Source organism: Octodon degus, unplaced genomic scaffold, assembly GCF_000260255.1.
Source record: "Octodon degus isolate 3935 unplaced genomic scaffold, OctDeg1.0 scaffold00079, whole genome shotgun sequence".
NCBI lineage: Eukaryota > Metazoa > Chordata > Mammalia > Rodentia > Octodontidae > Octodon > Octodon degus.
This window is the reverse complement of record NW_004524655.1, coordinates 8,756,514-8,775,967: the sequence shown is the minus strand read 5'-3', so window position 1 is coordinate 8,775,967 and position 19,454 is coordinate 8,756,514. Positions and strand designations below refer to the sequence as shown.

The following is a 19,454-nucleotide window of genomic DNA, read 5'->3' as shown; positions in this document are numbered from 1 at the left end:
TGGAGAAACCTTGTGACAGTCATTGGGAAAGCTGCCTCAGACAGAATCACTCAGACGGGCTCTAGTCAGACTACCATTGGCTTTATAAATTCTCATAGGAACATGATGACTTCTGACAAAAGCTCAACTTCCATCAGTGCCCGCGTCACTTGTCACATCCAGGGCTCAGTCCTGACCGTTTCCAAGATGCTGGGAGGCCTCAGCCAGCTCTTGTCCAAGACATTCTTCGGGACGTGATACCGAAGATTCAAGATGTAATTCTTGCGCACCAACACTAGAAACTCCTCATCGTCTGGAGAAAGGGGTTTGTTGCGATTGATGAATCCGTTGACGAACCTCAAAAGGAAAGTGTTTTGTTAGGTTTCTGGCCTATTTCCTCAGAAGGATTTTTTTTTTTTGTGCCACTCAGGTTGCCTTCAGGGCAGTTCTGGTTTGGCTTGAGGATGAGGGGATCGAAGCACAGCATCCTGAGCCTGACTGCTTTGTTTCAGCAGGCACTTAAGCACCTGAGCTAACAGGCAGGCCTCCTGGCCCATTTCCCTGGAACTTGGCATTCTCTCTGCATTTGATTCAAAGGATGCCAAAATAACAGACGTTGTTTAAACGATTATGTAAGATAGAAGCCAGTAATGTTAGCCCAAAAGTCAAGTCTGTCTCAGAGTTATGCAGTCTTTCACTCACACTGCTTGCTTTTTTTCTTTAAAGACAACGTCTTGCTATATAGTTCAGGCCCTGAATTCACTATGAAGCCCTGGATAACTCTAAGCAGTCCTCCTGCCTCAGCCTCCCAAGTGCTGGAGACAGGCACACACCCCCATGCCCAGTATCACCTATACTGTTTTCTGTTTTGAAGGAGATCCTAGCTTGGTTAGTTACTAATTCTTTAAAAAAAAAAAAAAAGTGTTAGGAGATATTACATAAAAGCTGGATTTCGACTTTCCTCGAAACATCCTGCAATCTGGCAGCTGCAGCTTAGTCTTTCTCTAGAACGGCAGTCAATCAAGAGAGAACAGTTCCTACCCTAATGGAAGACAGCTGAGCCTACCAGTCTGCCACGGTCCCCGCGCACCCTCTTATTTTTACCCAGTTCTTGAGACTTGCTTCCCATTGAGCCATCCATCCACCCACCCATCCATCCATCCACCCACTCACCCACCCACCCATCCATCCATCCATCCGTCTGTCCATCCATCCATGCATGTGCATGCATGCATGCATCCATCCATCCATTCATCCATTCATGCATGCATGCATGCATGCATGCATGCATTCATTCATTCATTCATTCATTCATATATTCATTCATAGATTTCAACATTGATTTTGAGACAGGGTCTTGCTCTGTATCCCAGGCTGACCTTGAACTCATAGTGATCCTCCTGCCTTAGCCTGCTGAATGCTATAACTGTGTATACTTGTATTACAGATGTGAGCCACTAGGCCCAGTGGTTCAGGAAGCATTTGTCTTTAATATACTGAACTGTGATCACCCTCAGAATCAGGAGATCAAATTGAATTCCCAGGAGCATCTGGAAGGGAAGATCTCCTTTGTGCCCAAATGCCAGCATCCCAAAACTCACATGTCTACTGACCTCCCTGCCATACCTGGAACTTACCTTCTTATGATCTGTATGGCCCACTTTCTCCTTTTGACCTCCTTGCGAGCCAGCACTCCACGCCAATGAGCTTCCAGTTTGGTGGCTGAAAGAGTGCACTGCTGGCATTAGAATCTGAACACAAACACAACAGCTTGTGCAGAAAGGTTCATCTCCCAGCACACAGCTGGGAACCCACTGGAGTGCTCTGCTGGCTCAGAGATGGAAAGCTGGGTGTGTGTCATTTGTTCTTACTTGGGGTGCTCAGACAACCGGGGAGAGAGAACAGAGGCTGCCGTGGAAGCTTCCAAGGCCCTTTCAGAGCTAAAGCAGTGCTCGCAATCTAACTGTGTCCTCACTTGCTTTTGCGTTTCACCCAGCACTCACATTGATTTAGCTGTCCACATTGGAAAACTTGGAATACTAAAGTGGAACACACGCACATTAGATCCTGGCTTGTTTTAAATATCCCAAGTTTTAGATACTTTTCAGAATTTTTTTCTTTTTGGCAGTACTGAGGATTAAGCCAAGGAACTTGACACTGACTGGGCTCAGGTATCTTTTATTTTATATTTTAAAACAGTCTTCCTAAGTGGCTGCATTACCCAGACTGGATTCAAATGTACAGTCCTCCTTCCTGGGCCTCCTAGAGCGCTGGGTTTCTAGGTATATGTTCCCCACACTCAGCCGTTTTTCACTCTCTGTTGTCAGATTTTTTTTAAAATTTTATTTATTTGTGTGTGTGTGTGTGTGGCCAGCTCAGCCCACCAGGGGGCGGGGCTGGCTGGCATGTGGTGCTTGGGGATTGAACCGCGGTCCCTGTGCTTTGCTAAGCTTGTTCTAAGTAAGTGCTTTAGACCACTGAGCCATCTCACCAGCCCATGTTGTCAGATTTTTTTTTTTACACGCCTTTCTTTCCTTCTCCAGAGCAGTGCTGTTTCTGTTATAGAAGCAAACAAACAACTGACAATGACCCCAGTGGGCATCAGCAGAACCAGAGTATGGATGGACGTCCCATACAGCTCAGGGGCCGGCACACTGGCCGAAGACCAGCCCCCTGTTAATGGGAAGGGTCAGTGCAACACAGCAAGGCCCATTCCTTTATATATTGTCTAAAGCTACTTTCAGGCCTCAATGGCAGAGCTGAGAGATTGGGACAGAACCCAAATGACTCACAAATCTAAAATATTTACCATCTGATGGACCTCTGACATAGGGAAGTACCAAGCAGCTATAAATGAATAAATCTGCCCATCCCCTGATTGGATTATAAAAGAATCACTCCGTGCAAAACTATGACTGTAAAATATTGTTAAGTTTGACACATGCCGAACTATAAATGCATTGAGTGCTGTACCCGTAGATGGTGAAACTGTAAAGAAAAACAAGGGATTAAGAACTGTACACTTAACAGGTCACTTCTAAGAAATGGGGGTGGGGTGTGGCTTGATGTGATTTCGGAGGGGCCTCTAGGGTACCCCCAAAATTATCTTTCCAAAGTGGACAAAGAAAACGTGCCCATGGAACAAACAGGCCACGAGGTTATGATCTCCAGGCAGGAAGTTAGAAGGAAGAGGCCTCAGGCCTGAGCGCACACCCAGGGTTCAGGAAGGGTGGTGTGGGGAGGTGGGGGTGGGGCGGATGGAGATAGTGCCCGGCTGATGAGAGGGCGAGAGTGTCGGTCTGGCGCTGTGCACCTACCTGCTTCTTTTCTCTTCACATATTCTCTCCTTCCTAAGCAGCCTTTGTATGTGGCTTGGATTCTTGCAACTCGAGATAAAACAAAAGTTTTGGTGAAATGGCTTTCATTTGTGTGCCTTTGTGGTTGTGGCCCTCCCCCACCCCCCCGGGGCACCCCCCCCCCCCCCCCGGTCTGCACCCCCCCCCCCCCCCCCCCCGGGTGTAGCAGTGCGGCAGTGGCACAGGTTGCTGACTTGGCATCACGGGGTTGTGATCGGGTGGACCGTGTTAGACCTGGCTCCCCACGCCATCTAGTCAGTTCTTCTCCACCTTTCCCTTTCCTTCCCTCAGGGTGGGTAAGAGCCCAGGTTCTGCAGTAAGCCTTAGGGATGGTCCCTGGGCTGCAGGCACCCCAAGAGGCAGGCCTTGTTACATAGTTTACAGTTCCCATTCATAACAAACACCCTGGCTGCAAGCTTTGAACCTGTACCTGCCAACACCAGACACTCGTGCAAATAGTTTTAAAACCTGACTGGCCCGGGTGGGGGTGGGGGTGGGGGTGTCGCATGGCCTCAGGTCTTTACTGCACAGCAGGGTGTGCCCCACACGACCAAGAGGGTGCAATGGCGTTTAAATACCCACCTGCACCTAAGACTGCTGCCCAGCACTTGCTTCAGCCGCAGTTCATACGTACCATCATGAACTTGTAGCTGGCTTATAGCTCCAAAGTGAATGTTTCTAACAGTTACAGCAGATACCTGCTGTTTAAGATTTAGCCCCCCATGCTAAACTAACTTGTTCATTTCGCATTCTGTTGAAATTAGGGGCTCCCCCCCAAAAGGTCATACCTAATTGATGTTTACTGAATTCAAAGGCATCTTCAGTGGCAAACAGAGTTCTGGGAAAGCGAATGAATATTTTGGTTCTAGAAGTGAAAAGAAATGTTTTTACTATGATTGGTCATTTACCTCCTATAAGAACAGAATAGCCTCCTGCCCCCAATTTGTGTCTACTCAGAAAACGCAGACTTGGTCTTGTAGAAAGTCTGTATGTGTAATTAAGGGTGGAGATGAGGTGGTCTGGATTTGTTGGGCCTTAAAATAGATGAGATTGTCCTTAGAGAAGAACTAGGTGTGGTGGCATGTGTCTGCAATCTGAGCACCCTAGGAGGCTGAGGCAGGAAGACTGCAAGTTTAAATCCAGCCTGGCAACTAAGTGACACCCTGTCTGAAAATAAAAGGTAAAAAAAGAAAGGGCTGCAGCTGTGCAAGGGCTCTGGGTCAATCTCTAGTACTGAAAAAGGAAAAAGGAAAAGAAAAGGACACAAGGAAGGAGACCACGTGAGGATGGCCCAGATTACAGCAGCATTATAGCTGAGAAGCACCAGGTCCCCCCCCCCCAGCCCAAAGAGGTAGAGATTTTTTTCCTAGACGCCCCAGAGGGCCTTGCCAATACTTTGATTTTGGACCTCTGGCGCCCAGAAGTGTGAAAGAATATGTTGGTGTAGTGGTGACTTGTGCAGCCCTGGTACCTGAACCTACCATCTGCGCAGGAAGTTGTTCAAATTTTGCTCTGGGGCTTTAAACAGTGACCACAAAGAAGAGAGGTCTGGAGCTACACATAGTAGCACACGCCTGCGATCCCAGCTACTCAGGCCAAGGCAGGACTGGGGAATTTTGTGAGACCTTGACTCAAAAAAAAAAAAAAAAAAAAAAGGCTGGGATGTGGATCCGTGCTTGCCCCAAGATTCCATCTCAAATACTGGAGGGGAAAAAAAAAAAAAAAAAGGATCCTAAACTTACAAGATCCCATTAAGCAGCGGAAGTTAAGTTTTAAGTGCTCATTTTAGCTTGCCTGCAGGCCCACACACCCACCTTGCAAGGGACACTTCCCAGGGTAGCCTCTGGGGGGCAGCAGAGCACCATGTCTCAAGATCTTTTTTTTTTTTAAACATTTATTTATTTATTGTGTGTGTGTGTGTGTGTGTGTGTGTGTGTGTGTGTGGCCAGCTCAGCCCACCAGGGGGCGGGGCTGGCTGTCATGTGGTGCTGGGGGATTGAACCGTGGTCCTTGTGCTTTGCTAAGCTTGTTCTAAGTAGGTGCTTTAGACCACTGAGCCATCTCGCCAGCCCCATGTCTCAAGATCTCGCTCCCTCTTCCAGGTTATGGAATGGGAAGGACAGAGACTCTGACCTCTAGTCAGCCTCACTCAGGAAATGCTGAGCTGATGCCCCTCAGGTATTTGGATTGAATGAGTAAGTGATTCTTGGACTATGGCCCAGGATAGGAGAGGAGAGATCAGAGAGTGGCCGCGCACAAGCAGGAGGTAGGAACTGGCAGAGCCCACTGAGAGCCAAAGGCATAGATCCCCGAGGCAGGGGGGCCTTGTGGCCCAGGGACAAGTCCTCCGCGTGCTTTAGACACTGATCCGTGCACTAAATGTGCCCTGACCCAAACGACTAACAAAACATGCGAAGAATCCGGATTCACCCAGCTGCTTTATACTGAAAGACATACATGAAAGTTTCTCGGTCACGGACAACTGTACCTTTGCCCACTGTAATGGCAGTTGGAACACCACTTTCTGGGGGTTCCTGCACCTGGTGTAAGTCCTGCTGTTGCATCTGGGAGGTCACATGTACATTGGAACAATAGAAAAATCCAGGCACAAGGGGGTAAGGAGGCCACCCCTCTTCATTTTTCAAGAAGAGGCTCGTCTCAGCTTTTAAGCTAGATCTAGAACATAGGACCCCTTTCTTTTTTTCTTTTTTGGTACCAGGACCAAACTCAGGACCTTGGGCTTGCCAGGCAGGCACTTGGGCCAGTGAGCTGTCTCCCTGGCCTAACAGGGTTCCTTTCAAACCTCACCTCCTCTTTCTAACCATTGAGGGCTGCATCTCAGTTGAGCGAGTGGAAACATCTGCTGGCAAACTCATAGACGTCTCTTAAAACATGAGGCTCTAGGTAATGCAGATTGATGCACAAACGATTTCAACTGCAGGGAAATACCTAGCGGCTTCCTGGCCACTTACTTCCCTAACTTGTACTCCTCGGGCTTGTAGCCGATGTACTTGATCAGCCGTTCCACACCCTCTCCTGGAGGCCCGTGCCAGTGTGGCCAGGTGTCTGGGCACAAGGACTTGTACCTGCCCAGAGAGAAGGACATGCAGCAGCTGTCAAGGTGCCTCATCCTCCCCTCCCCCAGGTGCGCTTAGCCCCCCTGCAGTATCTCAGCTGCTCCATGTAGTGTAGCCGTCACAGCACACAGATCTCCTTGAATTAAAACCATATACACTTGGCAGGAGACAAACGAGAGTGGTTCCTTCAAGTGGGCAGTTTTCCCTGTGCGCCTAAAGCAATGATGTCACTGGACACTCAACCCTAGTAGCTCAGTTCCATTCCGCAGCATGAATGCAAGAGGGACAACAACCATGTCCGCACAAAAACTTGGGGTGCAAATGTTCATAGCAGTGCTATTCACAGGAGGCAAGAGGTGGACAGCTCTAATGCCTATCAGCAGGCAGCTGCGCAGAGAAACCAGCGTGGACCTGCACCAAAAGTAAAGCTACTGTACACCTGGACCTGGTGGCGCTGCCTGTCACCCCCACTGGATCAAGCAGAATTTCTAGTGTTAGTTTTTTGAGAAATCTCCACACTGATTTCCACAGTGGTTGCACTAGCTTACATTCCCATAGTGTAGAAGGGCTCCTTTCACCCCGCGGCCTCACCAGCCTTTGTTATTATTTGATTTTTTTTTAAATGTATTTACTACACAGAATGGACTTGTAGTGATCCTCCTGTTTTCAGCCTTCCAAGTGCTGAGATTACAGGCCTGCAACACCACACCCAGTCTCAGTGCCATCTCAGCATGCCCCGGGAGCAGGACTGTCATGGCACACCAGGGATCGGTCCCTGTGCCTGCCTCAGCAGGCGCTTTAGTCCTCTGAGTTACCTGGCCAGCCCTTTATTTGATTTCTTGATGGTGGCTATCCTCTCTGGGGTAATATAGAGTCTGTTGTTTTAATTTACATTTCTCTAGTAGCCAGTACTGTTGAGTATTTTTTCATGTGTCTACTGGACATTTGTGCTTCTTCTGTGAAGTGCCTGTTCATTTCACTGGCCCATATTTTGGTTGGGTTCTCTATTATTAGGTTTTTATGGTTTCCTAAATGGTATTTTTATTTTCTTTTGCTGTCAAAGGTACTAAATTAAGAACCAAAGTGAGTTCCCTAAAGGACACCCTTTTATGTATCACTGTGTCCCAAGGGACGGCAGGTAGTAGGCACCCAGCTTTAGGGGACGTGGACAGCAAAGCAAGCTTTACCTTTGCAAGAAATGCTCGTACTTCCGCCTGTACGCAAAGCCAGCCCGTCTCACCCGTAGGTGCTCCATCAGCCCCAGGTACTTGATCTGATGCCTTACGAGGAAGTCATCGAACTTGCCTTTGGAGAAACAGGAGGGTCAGTGACAGGAAGGCCACCCTGTGGCTCTGTCTGCACCATGCCAGACCGGAAGCTGCAAGCTGATGGTCCGTGGGCTGAGTCTGGCCATGGAAACATTTATTGGTCCTTGTGTTCTTCAAAGGGAGAAGTTTCTAGATTTCTGGTTTCTCCAGAGAAATCATGAGATGTGGCCAACCCGGGCCCACAGACCCAGGTAGCAACAACTGACCAGAAGGGAATGGTGCTACCAGTGTCCTCTACAGCTTGCTGGGGTCTCCGCCACTCCCTATCGCCTTACTCCTGGTCTGCCCTGCCATTTGTCCTGCCTGCCTGGCCTCTGTGAGCCTCTGACCGTAGACTTCCTCACAGATCATGGCAAGGGCGTAGGAAGTATCTATGTTGGGGTGAGGGGCGTTGGAGGGCTGCTCACGGGCTGGGGGCAAGTCACGCCGCACCCCTCACCTCCAGCACCTGCTGGGCTTTGCTGACTTGCTCCTGAAACTGGCTGTGGGCCGCCGAAGGTCCTCCCCTCACAATTCATTCACCTTCCACTTTAGAAAGGAACAGCATGGTTTTGCGCCCTAGGCCATGAGCTGGGGCAGTTTTAAGGCTCCTGAGCCACCGCCCTGGTGCTTTGCCCCCAGCCTCTTCCCCTGAGCTTGGTGTTCAGAACCATTGCACTCACTGGGTTCTTTCCTCTCATTGGGCTTAATGCAGCGGATGTACGAAGGTTCCTTGGAGATGAGAATTTCCAGCAGGCTGCTCAGGCTGTTCTTAAACTGAGTCCCCACCTGTGGAGTGAGAAAGATCAGCGGAGACAGCTTCCACACAGTGAGAAAACCGCGCAGTGCGCGAGGCTCCAGCCTCTAGAGGCCGCAGCTCCTGGGGAGTCGCCCTCCCTGCTGCTCTCCTGCTGGCAAGAGGAGGCTGTGGATGTCCTGACCCGAGAGGCCCAAGGCTGCTCCCCTCAAACAATCGCTGGACAGCGCTGTCCAGGATGCAGTCCCCACTGAGCGCCCCATGGGAGCCAGGGGCTTCACGGAGCCTGGAGGCACCTCCTCCCCTTGCCCTTGTCACCACACTTCCGTCGGGACCCCGCACTGTGGTAAGCTCCTGGTTGGTGGGTGCTCTCTTCGGGCATCCTCTCCCACTGGTGATAAGCCCCCGAGGACGGGGAATGAACTGGTGTGCAGTCGAAAGGCACATATTTGGAAGGATCTGTTAGACAGCGCTGCTTCCAGAGAGGGCAGAGGGCGGCTTGGAGGGCACAGCTAGCCAGAGGGCGAAACCCACGCAGGGGACTTCTGCTCCCTTTCCAGGTCTGCGTGGTGCCTCCTCCCCGCAGCCTCTCACCGTGGGCGGCCGCTTCCGGCTCTCCAGCTCAGCCACCAGGAAACACTCCCTCAGGATGCCGTTCTTGCAGCAGCACAGCACCTGCAGGGGGAGAAGTAAGCCCCTCCGTGGCCCCTGCAGAGCTCCAGAAGGACGCACAAGAGACTCAGGTGTGTGGAGGTTGCGGGGGCCAACTGCCGCCTGGGCACCTGTGCACGTTCCTAACTAAAACAGTGGGAGCCCGGCATGGTGGGCACACCAATAATCCCAGCACTCGGGAGGCTGAGGCAGGAGGACTGCTGTGAGTACCAGACCAGCCTGGGCTACACAATGAGCTCAAGGACAGCCTGAAGTGCATAGCGAGACCCTGTCTCAAAAAGACGGAAAAACTAGTTTGAAATTCTTTAAAAGTAAACCAAGACAAAACAAAGGAACGATGGGCCCACTGAAAATGTGTGAAATGAACGATGCAAAATGCAGAACTGCACGGACTGCGTGTATAAAGAGAAAGCAGAGGGGGGAGATACAGATCCACACATCGTGGACTGTGTGATTCCTTGGAGAGATACACAGTAACCCAGGAAGAGTGGATGGTTCTTAGGAGACAAACTTGGTGGCATGGGGCCAAGGACACTAGGTTTTGTACTGTTTGATTTCCCCCATGTACATATTTTCAAAATAATTTCTATTATCTGAACTCTTGCATTAAAAATTTTTTAATTCTAAACAAAAATTTTCTGTACAGCCACATAATAGGATATTACACAGTCTTCAAAAGCAAGTTTGGATAAATGCTACAACAGGAAGGAACCTTGAGGATGTTATGTTAAGTGAAACAAGCTAGACCCAAAAGGCAGCTAAGGGGAGGGGCCTGCACTAGTCATATTCCTAGAGACAGGATGTAGAATGACTACTGGGAGCTGGGTAAGAGGGGATGGGAAGTGGCTGTTTAATGGTTGTTAAGTTTTGGGCCTTCAAGATAGCTCAGTGGACTAAGAGCCTGCTTTGGTAAGTGCAGGGACTAGGGTTCAATTCCTAGTCCTGCCTGCCGTGCTGGCCCTGCCCTTAGCGTGCGTTAGCCTGCAACTGAGTCCGGGCATGGTGAGGCACTCCTGTAATCCCAGCAATGGGGAGGCTGAAAACAGGAGGATCACTACAAAGAGTCCAAGTTGTGTAGTGAGACCCTGTACCAAATACATAAAATGAAAAAAAAAATAATGATACTAATGGATATTAAGTTTTGTAAGATGAAAAGATTACTCCATAACAATGTTTAACTAAACTGAACTGTACACTTTCAAACACAGTGGTAAATTTTATGATTTATGTTTTGCTACAATTAAAGAAATTGATTGGTATTTATTAGTAACAGAATGATGAGATTCATCTCTATAATAATAAAATTTAAAAAGTTGAAACCTTTTTCCAGTGTTGGGGCTTGAACCCAGGGCCTTGGGTATGCTAAGTGTGTGCTCTGCTCTGAGTTGTAATCCCAGCCTCCAGCAGTTCTTTTAAACCCCTCCCACTTCTAAGGTAACAGAGGTGAGAAAGAGTTTGCAGTGAGGAGATGACAGGGTGAGAAGTACTTCTTACTCAAGTCAGAGGGGGCTGGGGCAGCTCAGCCCTGGCCTGGGGGTGGGGGTAGGAGAAGCAGAAGGTTCCCAGGGGGCCGGGACCCATGGGGAGTCAGGAGAGGGTCACAGTCCCTTTCATCAACCAGCCTCTGCTCCACAGAGACCCCAAGAAGATGGGTTCGCCTCATGCACGGTTGGAGAATCTATCAGGAAGTCCCCAGCTGGGGGACCACAGCTCGATCCTCGGCACCACATGTCATGCCAGCCCCACCCCAGGGCAGGCTGCAGTGGCCACAAAAAAAAAAAAAAAAAAAAAAAAAAGAAAAAAGAAAAAAAAGAAAGAAAAAGACAAAAGAGAAACACACTGGATTGGTTGCAGACTTACTTCTTTTAGATGTCTATAAAGAAGATCATTGTTTTTTTCCAAGAATCCTGTAATAAAAAAATTGAATCAATGGCTTTGCCTAAAAGTTCCAATTCCATCCCCACTGACTGCCAAGAGAAACCTTACCCAAAATGTTTAGGCTTAGACCAGAGTTTGTGCAGCCAGGTACCATGGAATTTGGGCTGGGTCACTCGCTGTGGTGGGACTGGCCCGCGCACTGCAGGGTGCTGGTGGCACCCAGCCCCTGTTCTCAGTGGTGTTCTCCCTGGTGTGACAACCAAATCTGTCTCTGGACTCTGCCAGACGTCCCTGGGTGGAGCATGAGCCCCTGTGAGAACCAGGTTTCTGAACCAAAATTATGGCACACGCTGTAGTCTACGCCTGATGAGCCGTCCTGTGAATGTCCAGACTTTGCACAGAGCCTTGTGCACATGCTCTCATCCAGCGGCAAAGAAATAAATACACGCACACAGCTCTGTGGGAACCGTGGGAGGGGCACGGAGGAGGAAACCACCCATCTACCGAGAAAGAGCAAACTCGTGCACCACGACTAGTGGCAGCCAACAGCATCCTTATGCAGGTCCTTTACAACCGAGGGCCTGCCTTGTAAGTGTGCACTAAACCCTCGTCAGGTAATGATTCAAGTGGCATTATGAATAATCACAACCAGCTACAAATGGCACGCATCAAAGAAAAAACACATCTAAAATGTCTAATATATACTTTTTTAGGTGACAACTTTGAATTATTCAAACTGACACTTCTTTTCCTCTTCCTCCTCTTCCTCTTCCTCCACTCCTCCTTCTTTTCTTTTTGGTACTGATTGAACTCAGGGCCTTTAGACTGAGCTCTATCCCCAGCCCTTTATTATTTTTTATTTTGAGGTCAGGTTTTGCTAAGTTGCTAAATTGCCCAGGCTGGGCTCAAACTTGCAGTCCTCCTGCCCAAGCCTCCTAGTGTGCTAAGATCATGGGCATGTGCCACCACACCCAGCTCGAAACTGATTTTTTCATTCTGGTAAAAATACATATAAAATGCAGCATTTTAATCATGTGCAACTGCACAGTCCGGTGGCGTTGAATGCGCTTGCATTTGGAGCAGCCATCAGTGCTGTCCATCTCCCGAACTTTCTGAACATCTCAAGCTGAAGCTGCACCCATAAGCAGCCATTTCCACCTCCTTCCTTCCCTATGAATTCGACTTCTCTAGGTACCTCAAGAGGTGGAATTGTCGCTTTGCCACTGGCTTCTCTCCCTTAGCACAATGCCCTCAAGGTCCACCCAGAGTGTCAGAATTGCCTTCTTTTTTTGAAGGCTAAAAATGTTCCACTGCATGTGCTGCGTTCTGTCTGTTCATCCATCACCGGTCGGCTGTTGTGAACGAAGCTGCTCTAGACCTGGGTGTGCGAGGCGTGTCTGAGTCCCCATGTTCGGTTCTTTTGGGTGAACACCCAGAAGTGCTATAGATCCTTCACCTCAGCAGCACTACTTATTGGAATTTATATCCCGTGAGTGTGAGGTGCCGTTATCAGCTGAGTGAAGCACATGAAGATGCCCAACACACTAGCTGTTATTATGAGGAACCTGGAACAAGCAATGGCCACCACACAGGTCAGAGGTCACAGCCCTTCAGGGCAGTGGCTGGAACTATTTAGAAGCGATGCGGCTGAACTTGTGCTGCGTGGAGAGCCAATGCAGGTAGGCACAAAGGGCTGGGGGCTCAGCCCCAGCTCTGTCACTTACTGGCTGTGAGACTTCGGGAGCATTACTAAGCTGTCCTGAGTGGAATGTCCTCATAAAGTAAAAGGGGGACAATAGAAGTCTTCTCACAGGACTCTGTAAGGTTTTGAATAACAGAGATGAAGAGCTTGGGCCTTAATGGTAAGAGCTTAGTGAACATCAGTTTGGAATTCAAATGATCTTTAGCATTCATTAAATAAAGACTGTGAAATGTACAACATGAATGGTCTTTTCCCCCCTTTTTTATGTAGTTAGTACAGAGTCTACAGAGTCTCACTGCACAGATTGGACTTGAAGTGATCCTCCTGTTTTCAGCCTCCCAAGCACTGGGATTATAGGCACACACCACCACGCCCAGTCTCAACCCCTGGGGGTGTCAGCGTGCCCTGGGGGTGGGGCCAGCACAGCATGCCAGGGATCGAACCCAGGTCCCCTGTGCTTGCCTAAGCAGGCACTTTAGTCTGCTGAGCTATCTGGCCAGCTCTACAAGTGGCCTTTTGTATTATTCGTGTGTGTGTGTGTGTGTGTGTGTGTGTGTGTGTGTCCTAACATGTAAATCTATACATAAAACATTTCTATTTTCTTAGAAATAATTCCAAGATACTATTTTTCTTATGATTACCAGGGAAAAATTGGGAGGAAAACAGACCATTTCTCTGCCTCTTGTGCTTTTCTGTGCTGCCAACGATACCTAGATTTTCATGCATTACTTTTAGCCTTCCATAAAAAAAATCAAGAGATTATCAGCACAGAGAGATCCATTCTCTTTTTAAAGAATTGCTCTTTGTACAATTTTGTATTTAAAAATAAATAAATATTTTATACAGCTGTTCCTCAGTCCACAAACTCAATTTTCTGTACAATTCTGGTCCCAAATCAAACTGGATGAGAACCAAATCAAATTTGCCCATCTGATCAACATTGAACCTAACCACTGAAGTTGATTCAGTTCTTGTCCAAATCCATTTTAGACCAGTCATGGAAGGAATCAAGTCTGTGCACCAAAGTACCACCAAATTACGTTTTGTAGATTCTTAGTGATAGACTTGGGAGGAAAAATACTTTTAAACCAAAAGTGCTTTGAAGAAAGCATAGAAAAGAAAGCCTGGCATCTTGATGATTTATTATCATCAAGAAAGTGAAAAGACAATCCTGAGAACTGGAGAAAACATCTGCAAATCATAAACCCATTAAGGGCCTAGTATCGATCATATATAAAGAACACTTACAACTCAATAATAAAAAGTTTTTTAATTAGGCAAAGGATCTGAACAAGCACTTTTTTAGGGAACAGAAACAAATGGCCAATAAGCACATGAAAAGATATTCAACATCATTAGCTGTCAAGGAAATGCAAATCAAAACTACAATGAAAAAACAAAAAACTACAATGAAATACCCTTCACACCCCCTAGAATGCCTATAATCAAAAATTACATAATTACAAGTGTTGGAAAGGATGCAGAGAAACTATGGTCTTCATACACTGCTGCTAGGAATGTAGAACGGCACAGCTACTTTGGAAAATAGTCTGGCAACTTCTCAAAAAGCTAAGCACAGAGTTACCATCTAAGCCAGCAGTTCCACTCTTAGCTATATGCCCGAGAAAAAGGAAATCATATGTTCACATTAAAACTTACACAGGCAACCTAAATGCTCATCAATGAAAGAAAGGGTAAATAAAAGTGGTCTACTGGCACCATGGTAGGTTGTTTTTTTTTTAAACAATGAAAAGGAATAACAGTGTGGATAAACTCTGCAACATGCTGAGTGAAAGAAGCCAGACTAAAAGACCATCTACTGTAGAGTTCACTCATGGAAGAGTCTCAGAAGGGGCAAATCTATGGAGATGAAAATAATTTATTGCCTGGAGCTGGAGGGGGTAGGTTGAGTGTGTGGGAAGTGGGCAGTGAGGATCAACCAGCGTAGGACCTCTTTGAGGGGTTCTGAAATGTTCTAAAGTAGACTGTGGATGGTTTCAGACTCTGCGCATACACTGAAGATCATTGAATTACATGTGATAGGTGGAGGAAATTTTTTGGCATGCGCATTTTTGACTTATACAAACTTAGGCGGAATATGAACAGTCTCAATTAAGGGGTTACAGATAAAAGTAACCAGTAAGTAAAACAAGAGAGACTTCTTAGAAGGCACGCTCAATCAGAGGATAGGGGTAGCGTGGCCATGTGCGGCACTTCCCCAGTGCTCGGGCTGGGCATACACAGGGTTCTCCCAGGACTGGGCCCTGCAGGCAACCCGAGCCACTCACCCTTGGTGCAGTATGTGACCTCCCCAGCGTAGTGGAAGAGGCGAAACTCCATCCAGCCAATCCTCTTCCGGCCCTTTGGACCAGCCAGCTTCCGCCTTCAAGACACAAACAGACACAGAGTGAGCATCTCAGTCCCCCAGAACAAAAGGGCCTCCCCACATAAAGCAGAGTGAGGGGTGGAGGCCCTGGTGAGGCTGACTCCTGCAGAGCCCGCGGGAAGCCCTGCGCCTGGTCTCCAGGTACAGATCGAGGCTGCCCTAGAATAATCCTGAATTTAAAACATGAAATAACTTCTGTTTTTCCAGATAAAAACTAAGAAACAATTTTTTTTTTCTCGGAACCGAGGATTGAACTCAGGCCCTTGCACTTGCCAGGGAAGCGCTTATTCTACTGAGCCATCTCCCCAGCCCCTACAATCCTACAATTATCTATATATTATATATATTTAAGTCTTCATTTTTATTTTTTTTAAAAGAGAATAAAAGTAGTAAAAAAAAATTAGAAAGGAAACAGAATTTCACTAAACAAAATGATAGGAACTCAACAATGGTTGTTATATTGGTTATTGTTGTTTCAAATTAGTTGTTCAGATTACCAGGTGTAAGCATGCAAAATTAATTTAAAAAATTAGTCAAAAAATTAAAAAGAATAAATAAAATTAGCATTAACTGATCCTTTCAAAAGAACAGAAAGAGACCATTCAGTTGCCCACCCGGCCGAGCCTATCATGGGGACTTAGGCATAACTTAGCCCAGGAGGGTGTGAGACCTCCGTTAGGTCATATGTCGATAACCATGGAACTGCAGGTGAGAAATGAGTCAGCCACCAAGACCAGTGCTTCCCAGTCTTGGTGCACAGATGGACAGCCTGTTCCTTACCCTGTCTGTTCCCTTCACTCATGCATTCATTCAACAGGCACCCAGAGGCTAAACATTCCAACCTCCCTTTGCCTTGAGGGTGGCCTGAACTAACAAGAATTGCTTTTATCTTGGTCTTAACCATCCAGCAGAAAAGTATAAAAACGAAGTACAAGAAGGAAAGCCATGGCGTTATATTGAGCTGTAGGGGATTCAGGTCAACAATTTCTGACACTGCCAGTGAAATGGAAGCCCCAATACTATTATGGACTACTGGACTCTTTTGGAATATTTTGCTGAGTTAACATACCTATGATATTCAAATAATGGAACTAAACAAAAAAGGGGATACAGATGAATGTCCATTTTGTATCTGTGTATTCAAAATGGTTAGGATAGACATATAGTTACATTCTCTTAATGAATAGAGGGATTTGTTCTAATGGTGTTTGTAAATAGGATATCATATCCGCATCTTATATAGCAAATAACCAGTAGGAAGAATGTATGCAATGTGTTAATTATTGAAACTGTCCTACCAATTTGGTTTGAAACTGTCTCATTGCTATTTGTTTATCAATAAAATTATGGCAAAAAAAAGAATTGATCAAGCTCTCGAATTGAGTAGGACTCACAGACTACCTCTAACGCCCCTGGGGGTCTTACTGGAATCAGGCAGGCAGGCAGGCAGACAGATAGACGGACAGACAGACTGTGTCCTTCTCCATTTGCAGTCTGATGTGAGCCCAAGCAGGGAACCAGGAATCCTCCTCCAGACCTCTTAGGGGACCCAAGAAATCCCCAGGGCATGCCTTCCTGTTAGGACCTGGAGAAGTCCTTGCTCCATTGGTGAGAGCCACGACCATTGACCAAAGAGGTCAGCATGGTTGAGCTTCCCAGCTGATGCATCAGATGCAAAGGCAAACAGAATCACCAAAAGGACATCCAGGATTGGGAGGTGGATGTATTTACATTGATGGGATCATTTCCAGAATGTCAGGCCTTGATCTCTGGCGGTCTAGGGCTTATATGGGACAAGCAAGCAGGAAGTCCAGAGGCAGAATGGCTTGTCCATTGAAGATTAGTTTATACAATGTGCATCATAGTGACCCGCTTTGCATTACAGTGATCAACTGTTTCTAAGACACAGAAGCAACTGAAATTGGAACAGGAACTGTTACCTGGGCAACTGACAAACTGAAGTATACTGGGGCGGAGGGGGGGGGCATTTTCTGCTACAACATGAATTGTTGTATCATCATGACTTTTTTAAGCGCAAATAAACAGTTGTACTCCTGGAGCACAAATCAAAGAGCACAGAGACCCTCTCTTAGCAGCCCGTCCAAGGAAACACTTACGTCTGGAAGTGTGCGTGCTTGCCCACTTTCTCTTCTAATTTCTCCAGGAAACTCAAGTCGGTAGCAGGACCAGGGCGGATACATTCCTCATCCTTCAAAAGAACAAAGAGATACCTTGATCCATAAGGTTATTTTCCAGCAAATCCAGATTTAAATGCTTCTTCCAGGAGAGCCACAGGGGAGGAAGGAGCTCCCTACCACACCTAGTAAACTTCCTAGATTTGTGCCATGGCTCAGGAAATACCACGAACAGCCACCTCTCCCAGACCTCTGACTCACGTGTATTTTGGAAGCTTTCCTAAGGATTCCCGCAATTGCCATGGCTACTGTACTTAAACATTCAACCTCACTTAAGCAGCCATTAGTAACCAACAAGAGCCACATGCACATAGACCCCTTGCGCTAGGGCCAAGGTCCTCCTGGAAAGCAGGCTGCAAAACTTGTGAGACTGACCTTTCATATTTCCTAAGCTCTGCCTGTTCCTTGCACCTGTTCCTCAATGATACCATTTAATTGACCACCTTGAAAAAATGTGAATGAATCAACCCTGTAGCTTTTACTAAAATAACAACAAAAATCTGTGTTATAGGTTGAAGAGACACCTTATTGAAGCACAAACACAGCAGGCTGTTTTTATTAATATGCTTTGAAAGCAGGGGGTAGCAATCCTTGTGAACCAGTAGTGGCTGTGGGCCAGCTTAGGCCACTGATGCTTCTAGGATCAGGTCCTCTCTAGATGTCCCATGATCCCCTCACCACCTCCAGGTCTTTGCTCAAATGCCACTTCTCAGTGAACCCCCCCCACCAATTTTTCCTAAAATGGAGCTCCATCCCACCTCCGGGCCCAGGAATCTTCCTTTCCCACTTTTCTCAGTAGCACAGTTGATACGTTTTCCCCAATAGGCTGCTTACTGCTTGGCTCTCAAGGCCACAACTTCAAAGCTTCCCGAGGGCAGGAGTTTGAGTCTGTCTTCCTTCCTGCCATGCCCTAAAGCACGGGGCACAATCCTAGCACAAAATAAGCCCAAGATAAGCATTTTTGGGGTCAATAAAGGGTGAATGCCTGCGACAGGCCAGGCATAGTTCCAAGCACTCTGAGAGTGTGATCTTCCCTTAGTCCTACAGCTTCTCTCTGAGCAAAATCTTACCTCTACCTATTTAAAGGTGAAACTGGAGCACAGAGACATGTAGACCTTGGCTAATTCTACACAGGGGACCTCACATTTGTGGCAACAGCAGTCACCACCTATTCACATCCCTGCTGTGCTTCAGTGTGTTGGGTTCTCAGGGTAGTTGGTGGCCATGTAGTAGTATGAGGTCAGGAGGGAAAAGCTGCCAATTATTTTCACTAACAGGGAGGCGAACACTGGTGCCCATGACCCTAATGGACAAACAAGGTAATGATTTCTTGTATGCCTTTAGAATATATTTTAAAAGTTGATGTTGAATTTGATCAATTGAGGATTCAAAGATGCTGATATTCTCAAAGATTGCAGTTGTTTAAAAATGCAATCCCAAGCTCATTCCGAGGAGCCTCAACTCCAATTCAACTGAAAGTTTTCACAAAGCCTCCCTTTCTGTGTGCTGGCTTCCTGGTTGTATTGAGCATGAGAGCAGCCCCACTCCAGTGGCCACTGTATTACTCTATTCTCTGTTACTGTGACAAAATGCCTGAGGCTGGAAACTTCACAAAAAAGAGTTAGTTAGCTCCCAGTTCTGCAGGTCCAAGGCGTAGTACTGGCCACTGTTCAGCTCTGGGAGGCCCCACAGTGGATAGCATCCCAGTGTCACAGAAAGCCAGAGAAAGGCTGAGTAGGGACCAGGCTTGTTGCTATTATTAATTTATTATTATTATTGTTGTTCTTATTGTTTTTGGTTCAGGAACTGAACTTAGGGTCTTCATACTGAGTTACACCCCCAGCCACTCTTTAATTTTTATTTGAGACAGGTTCTCCAGCTAAGTCACTGAGTTGTTGAGGCTGGGCTGGAATTCGTAACCCTCCTTCGTCAGCTTTCCAGGGTGCTGGGAGTTACTGGCATGCACCACCATGCCCAGTCAGACTCGCTCTTTTGTAACAACTATCTCAGGAGAAGGGAACTAACCAGAGTCCTGCAAGGATGACATCTATTCTTTTCGAAAATAGGGCCCAGAGATCTGATTGTTTCCCAGAAGTCTTACCTCTTTTTTTTTTTTTTTTTTTCCACTATTTTGTACTCTTCAAA

At 47.1% G+C, this 19,454-nt stretch overlaps 1 protein-coding gene across 1 annotated transcript in view; it reads right to left on the bottom strand.

Annotated features, from left to right (window-relative positions):
* Myo1h (myosin IH) overlaps nucleotides 1–19,454 on the bottom strand; it is a 43,832-nt gene that overhangs the window by 4,404 nt on the left and 19,974 nt on the right. Inside the window, exons 11-21 of the mRNA XM_023720938.1 lie at nucleotides 17,232–17,345; nucleotides 15,017–15,111; nucleotides 11,009–11,055; nucleotides 9,071–9,151; nucleotides 8,403–8,508; nucleotides 7,600–7,717; nucleotides 6,308–6,421; nucleotides 4,124–4,200; nucleotides 3,297–3,365; nucleotides 1,617–1,701; nucleotides 177–336 (exon numbers count right to left, since the gene is read on the bottom strand). Coding sequence (XP_023576706.1) covers nucleotides 177–336; nucleotides 1,617–1,701; nucleotides 3,297–3,365; nucleotides 4,124–4,200; nucleotides 6,308–6,421; nucleotides 7,600–7,717; nucleotides 8,403–8,508; nucleotides 9,071–9,151; nucleotides 11,009–11,055; nucleotides 15,017–15,111; nucleotides 17,232–17,345 — 1,066 coding nt within the window. The remainder of the gene's footprint in view (nucleotides 1–176; nucleotides 337–1,616; nucleotides 1,702–3,296; nucleotides 3,366–4,123; nucleotides 4,201–6,307; nucleotides 6,422–7,599; nucleotides 7,718–8,402; nucleotides 8,509–9,070; nucleotides 9,152–11,008; nucleotides 11,056–15,016; nucleotides 15,112–17,231; nucleotides 17,346–19,454) is intronic.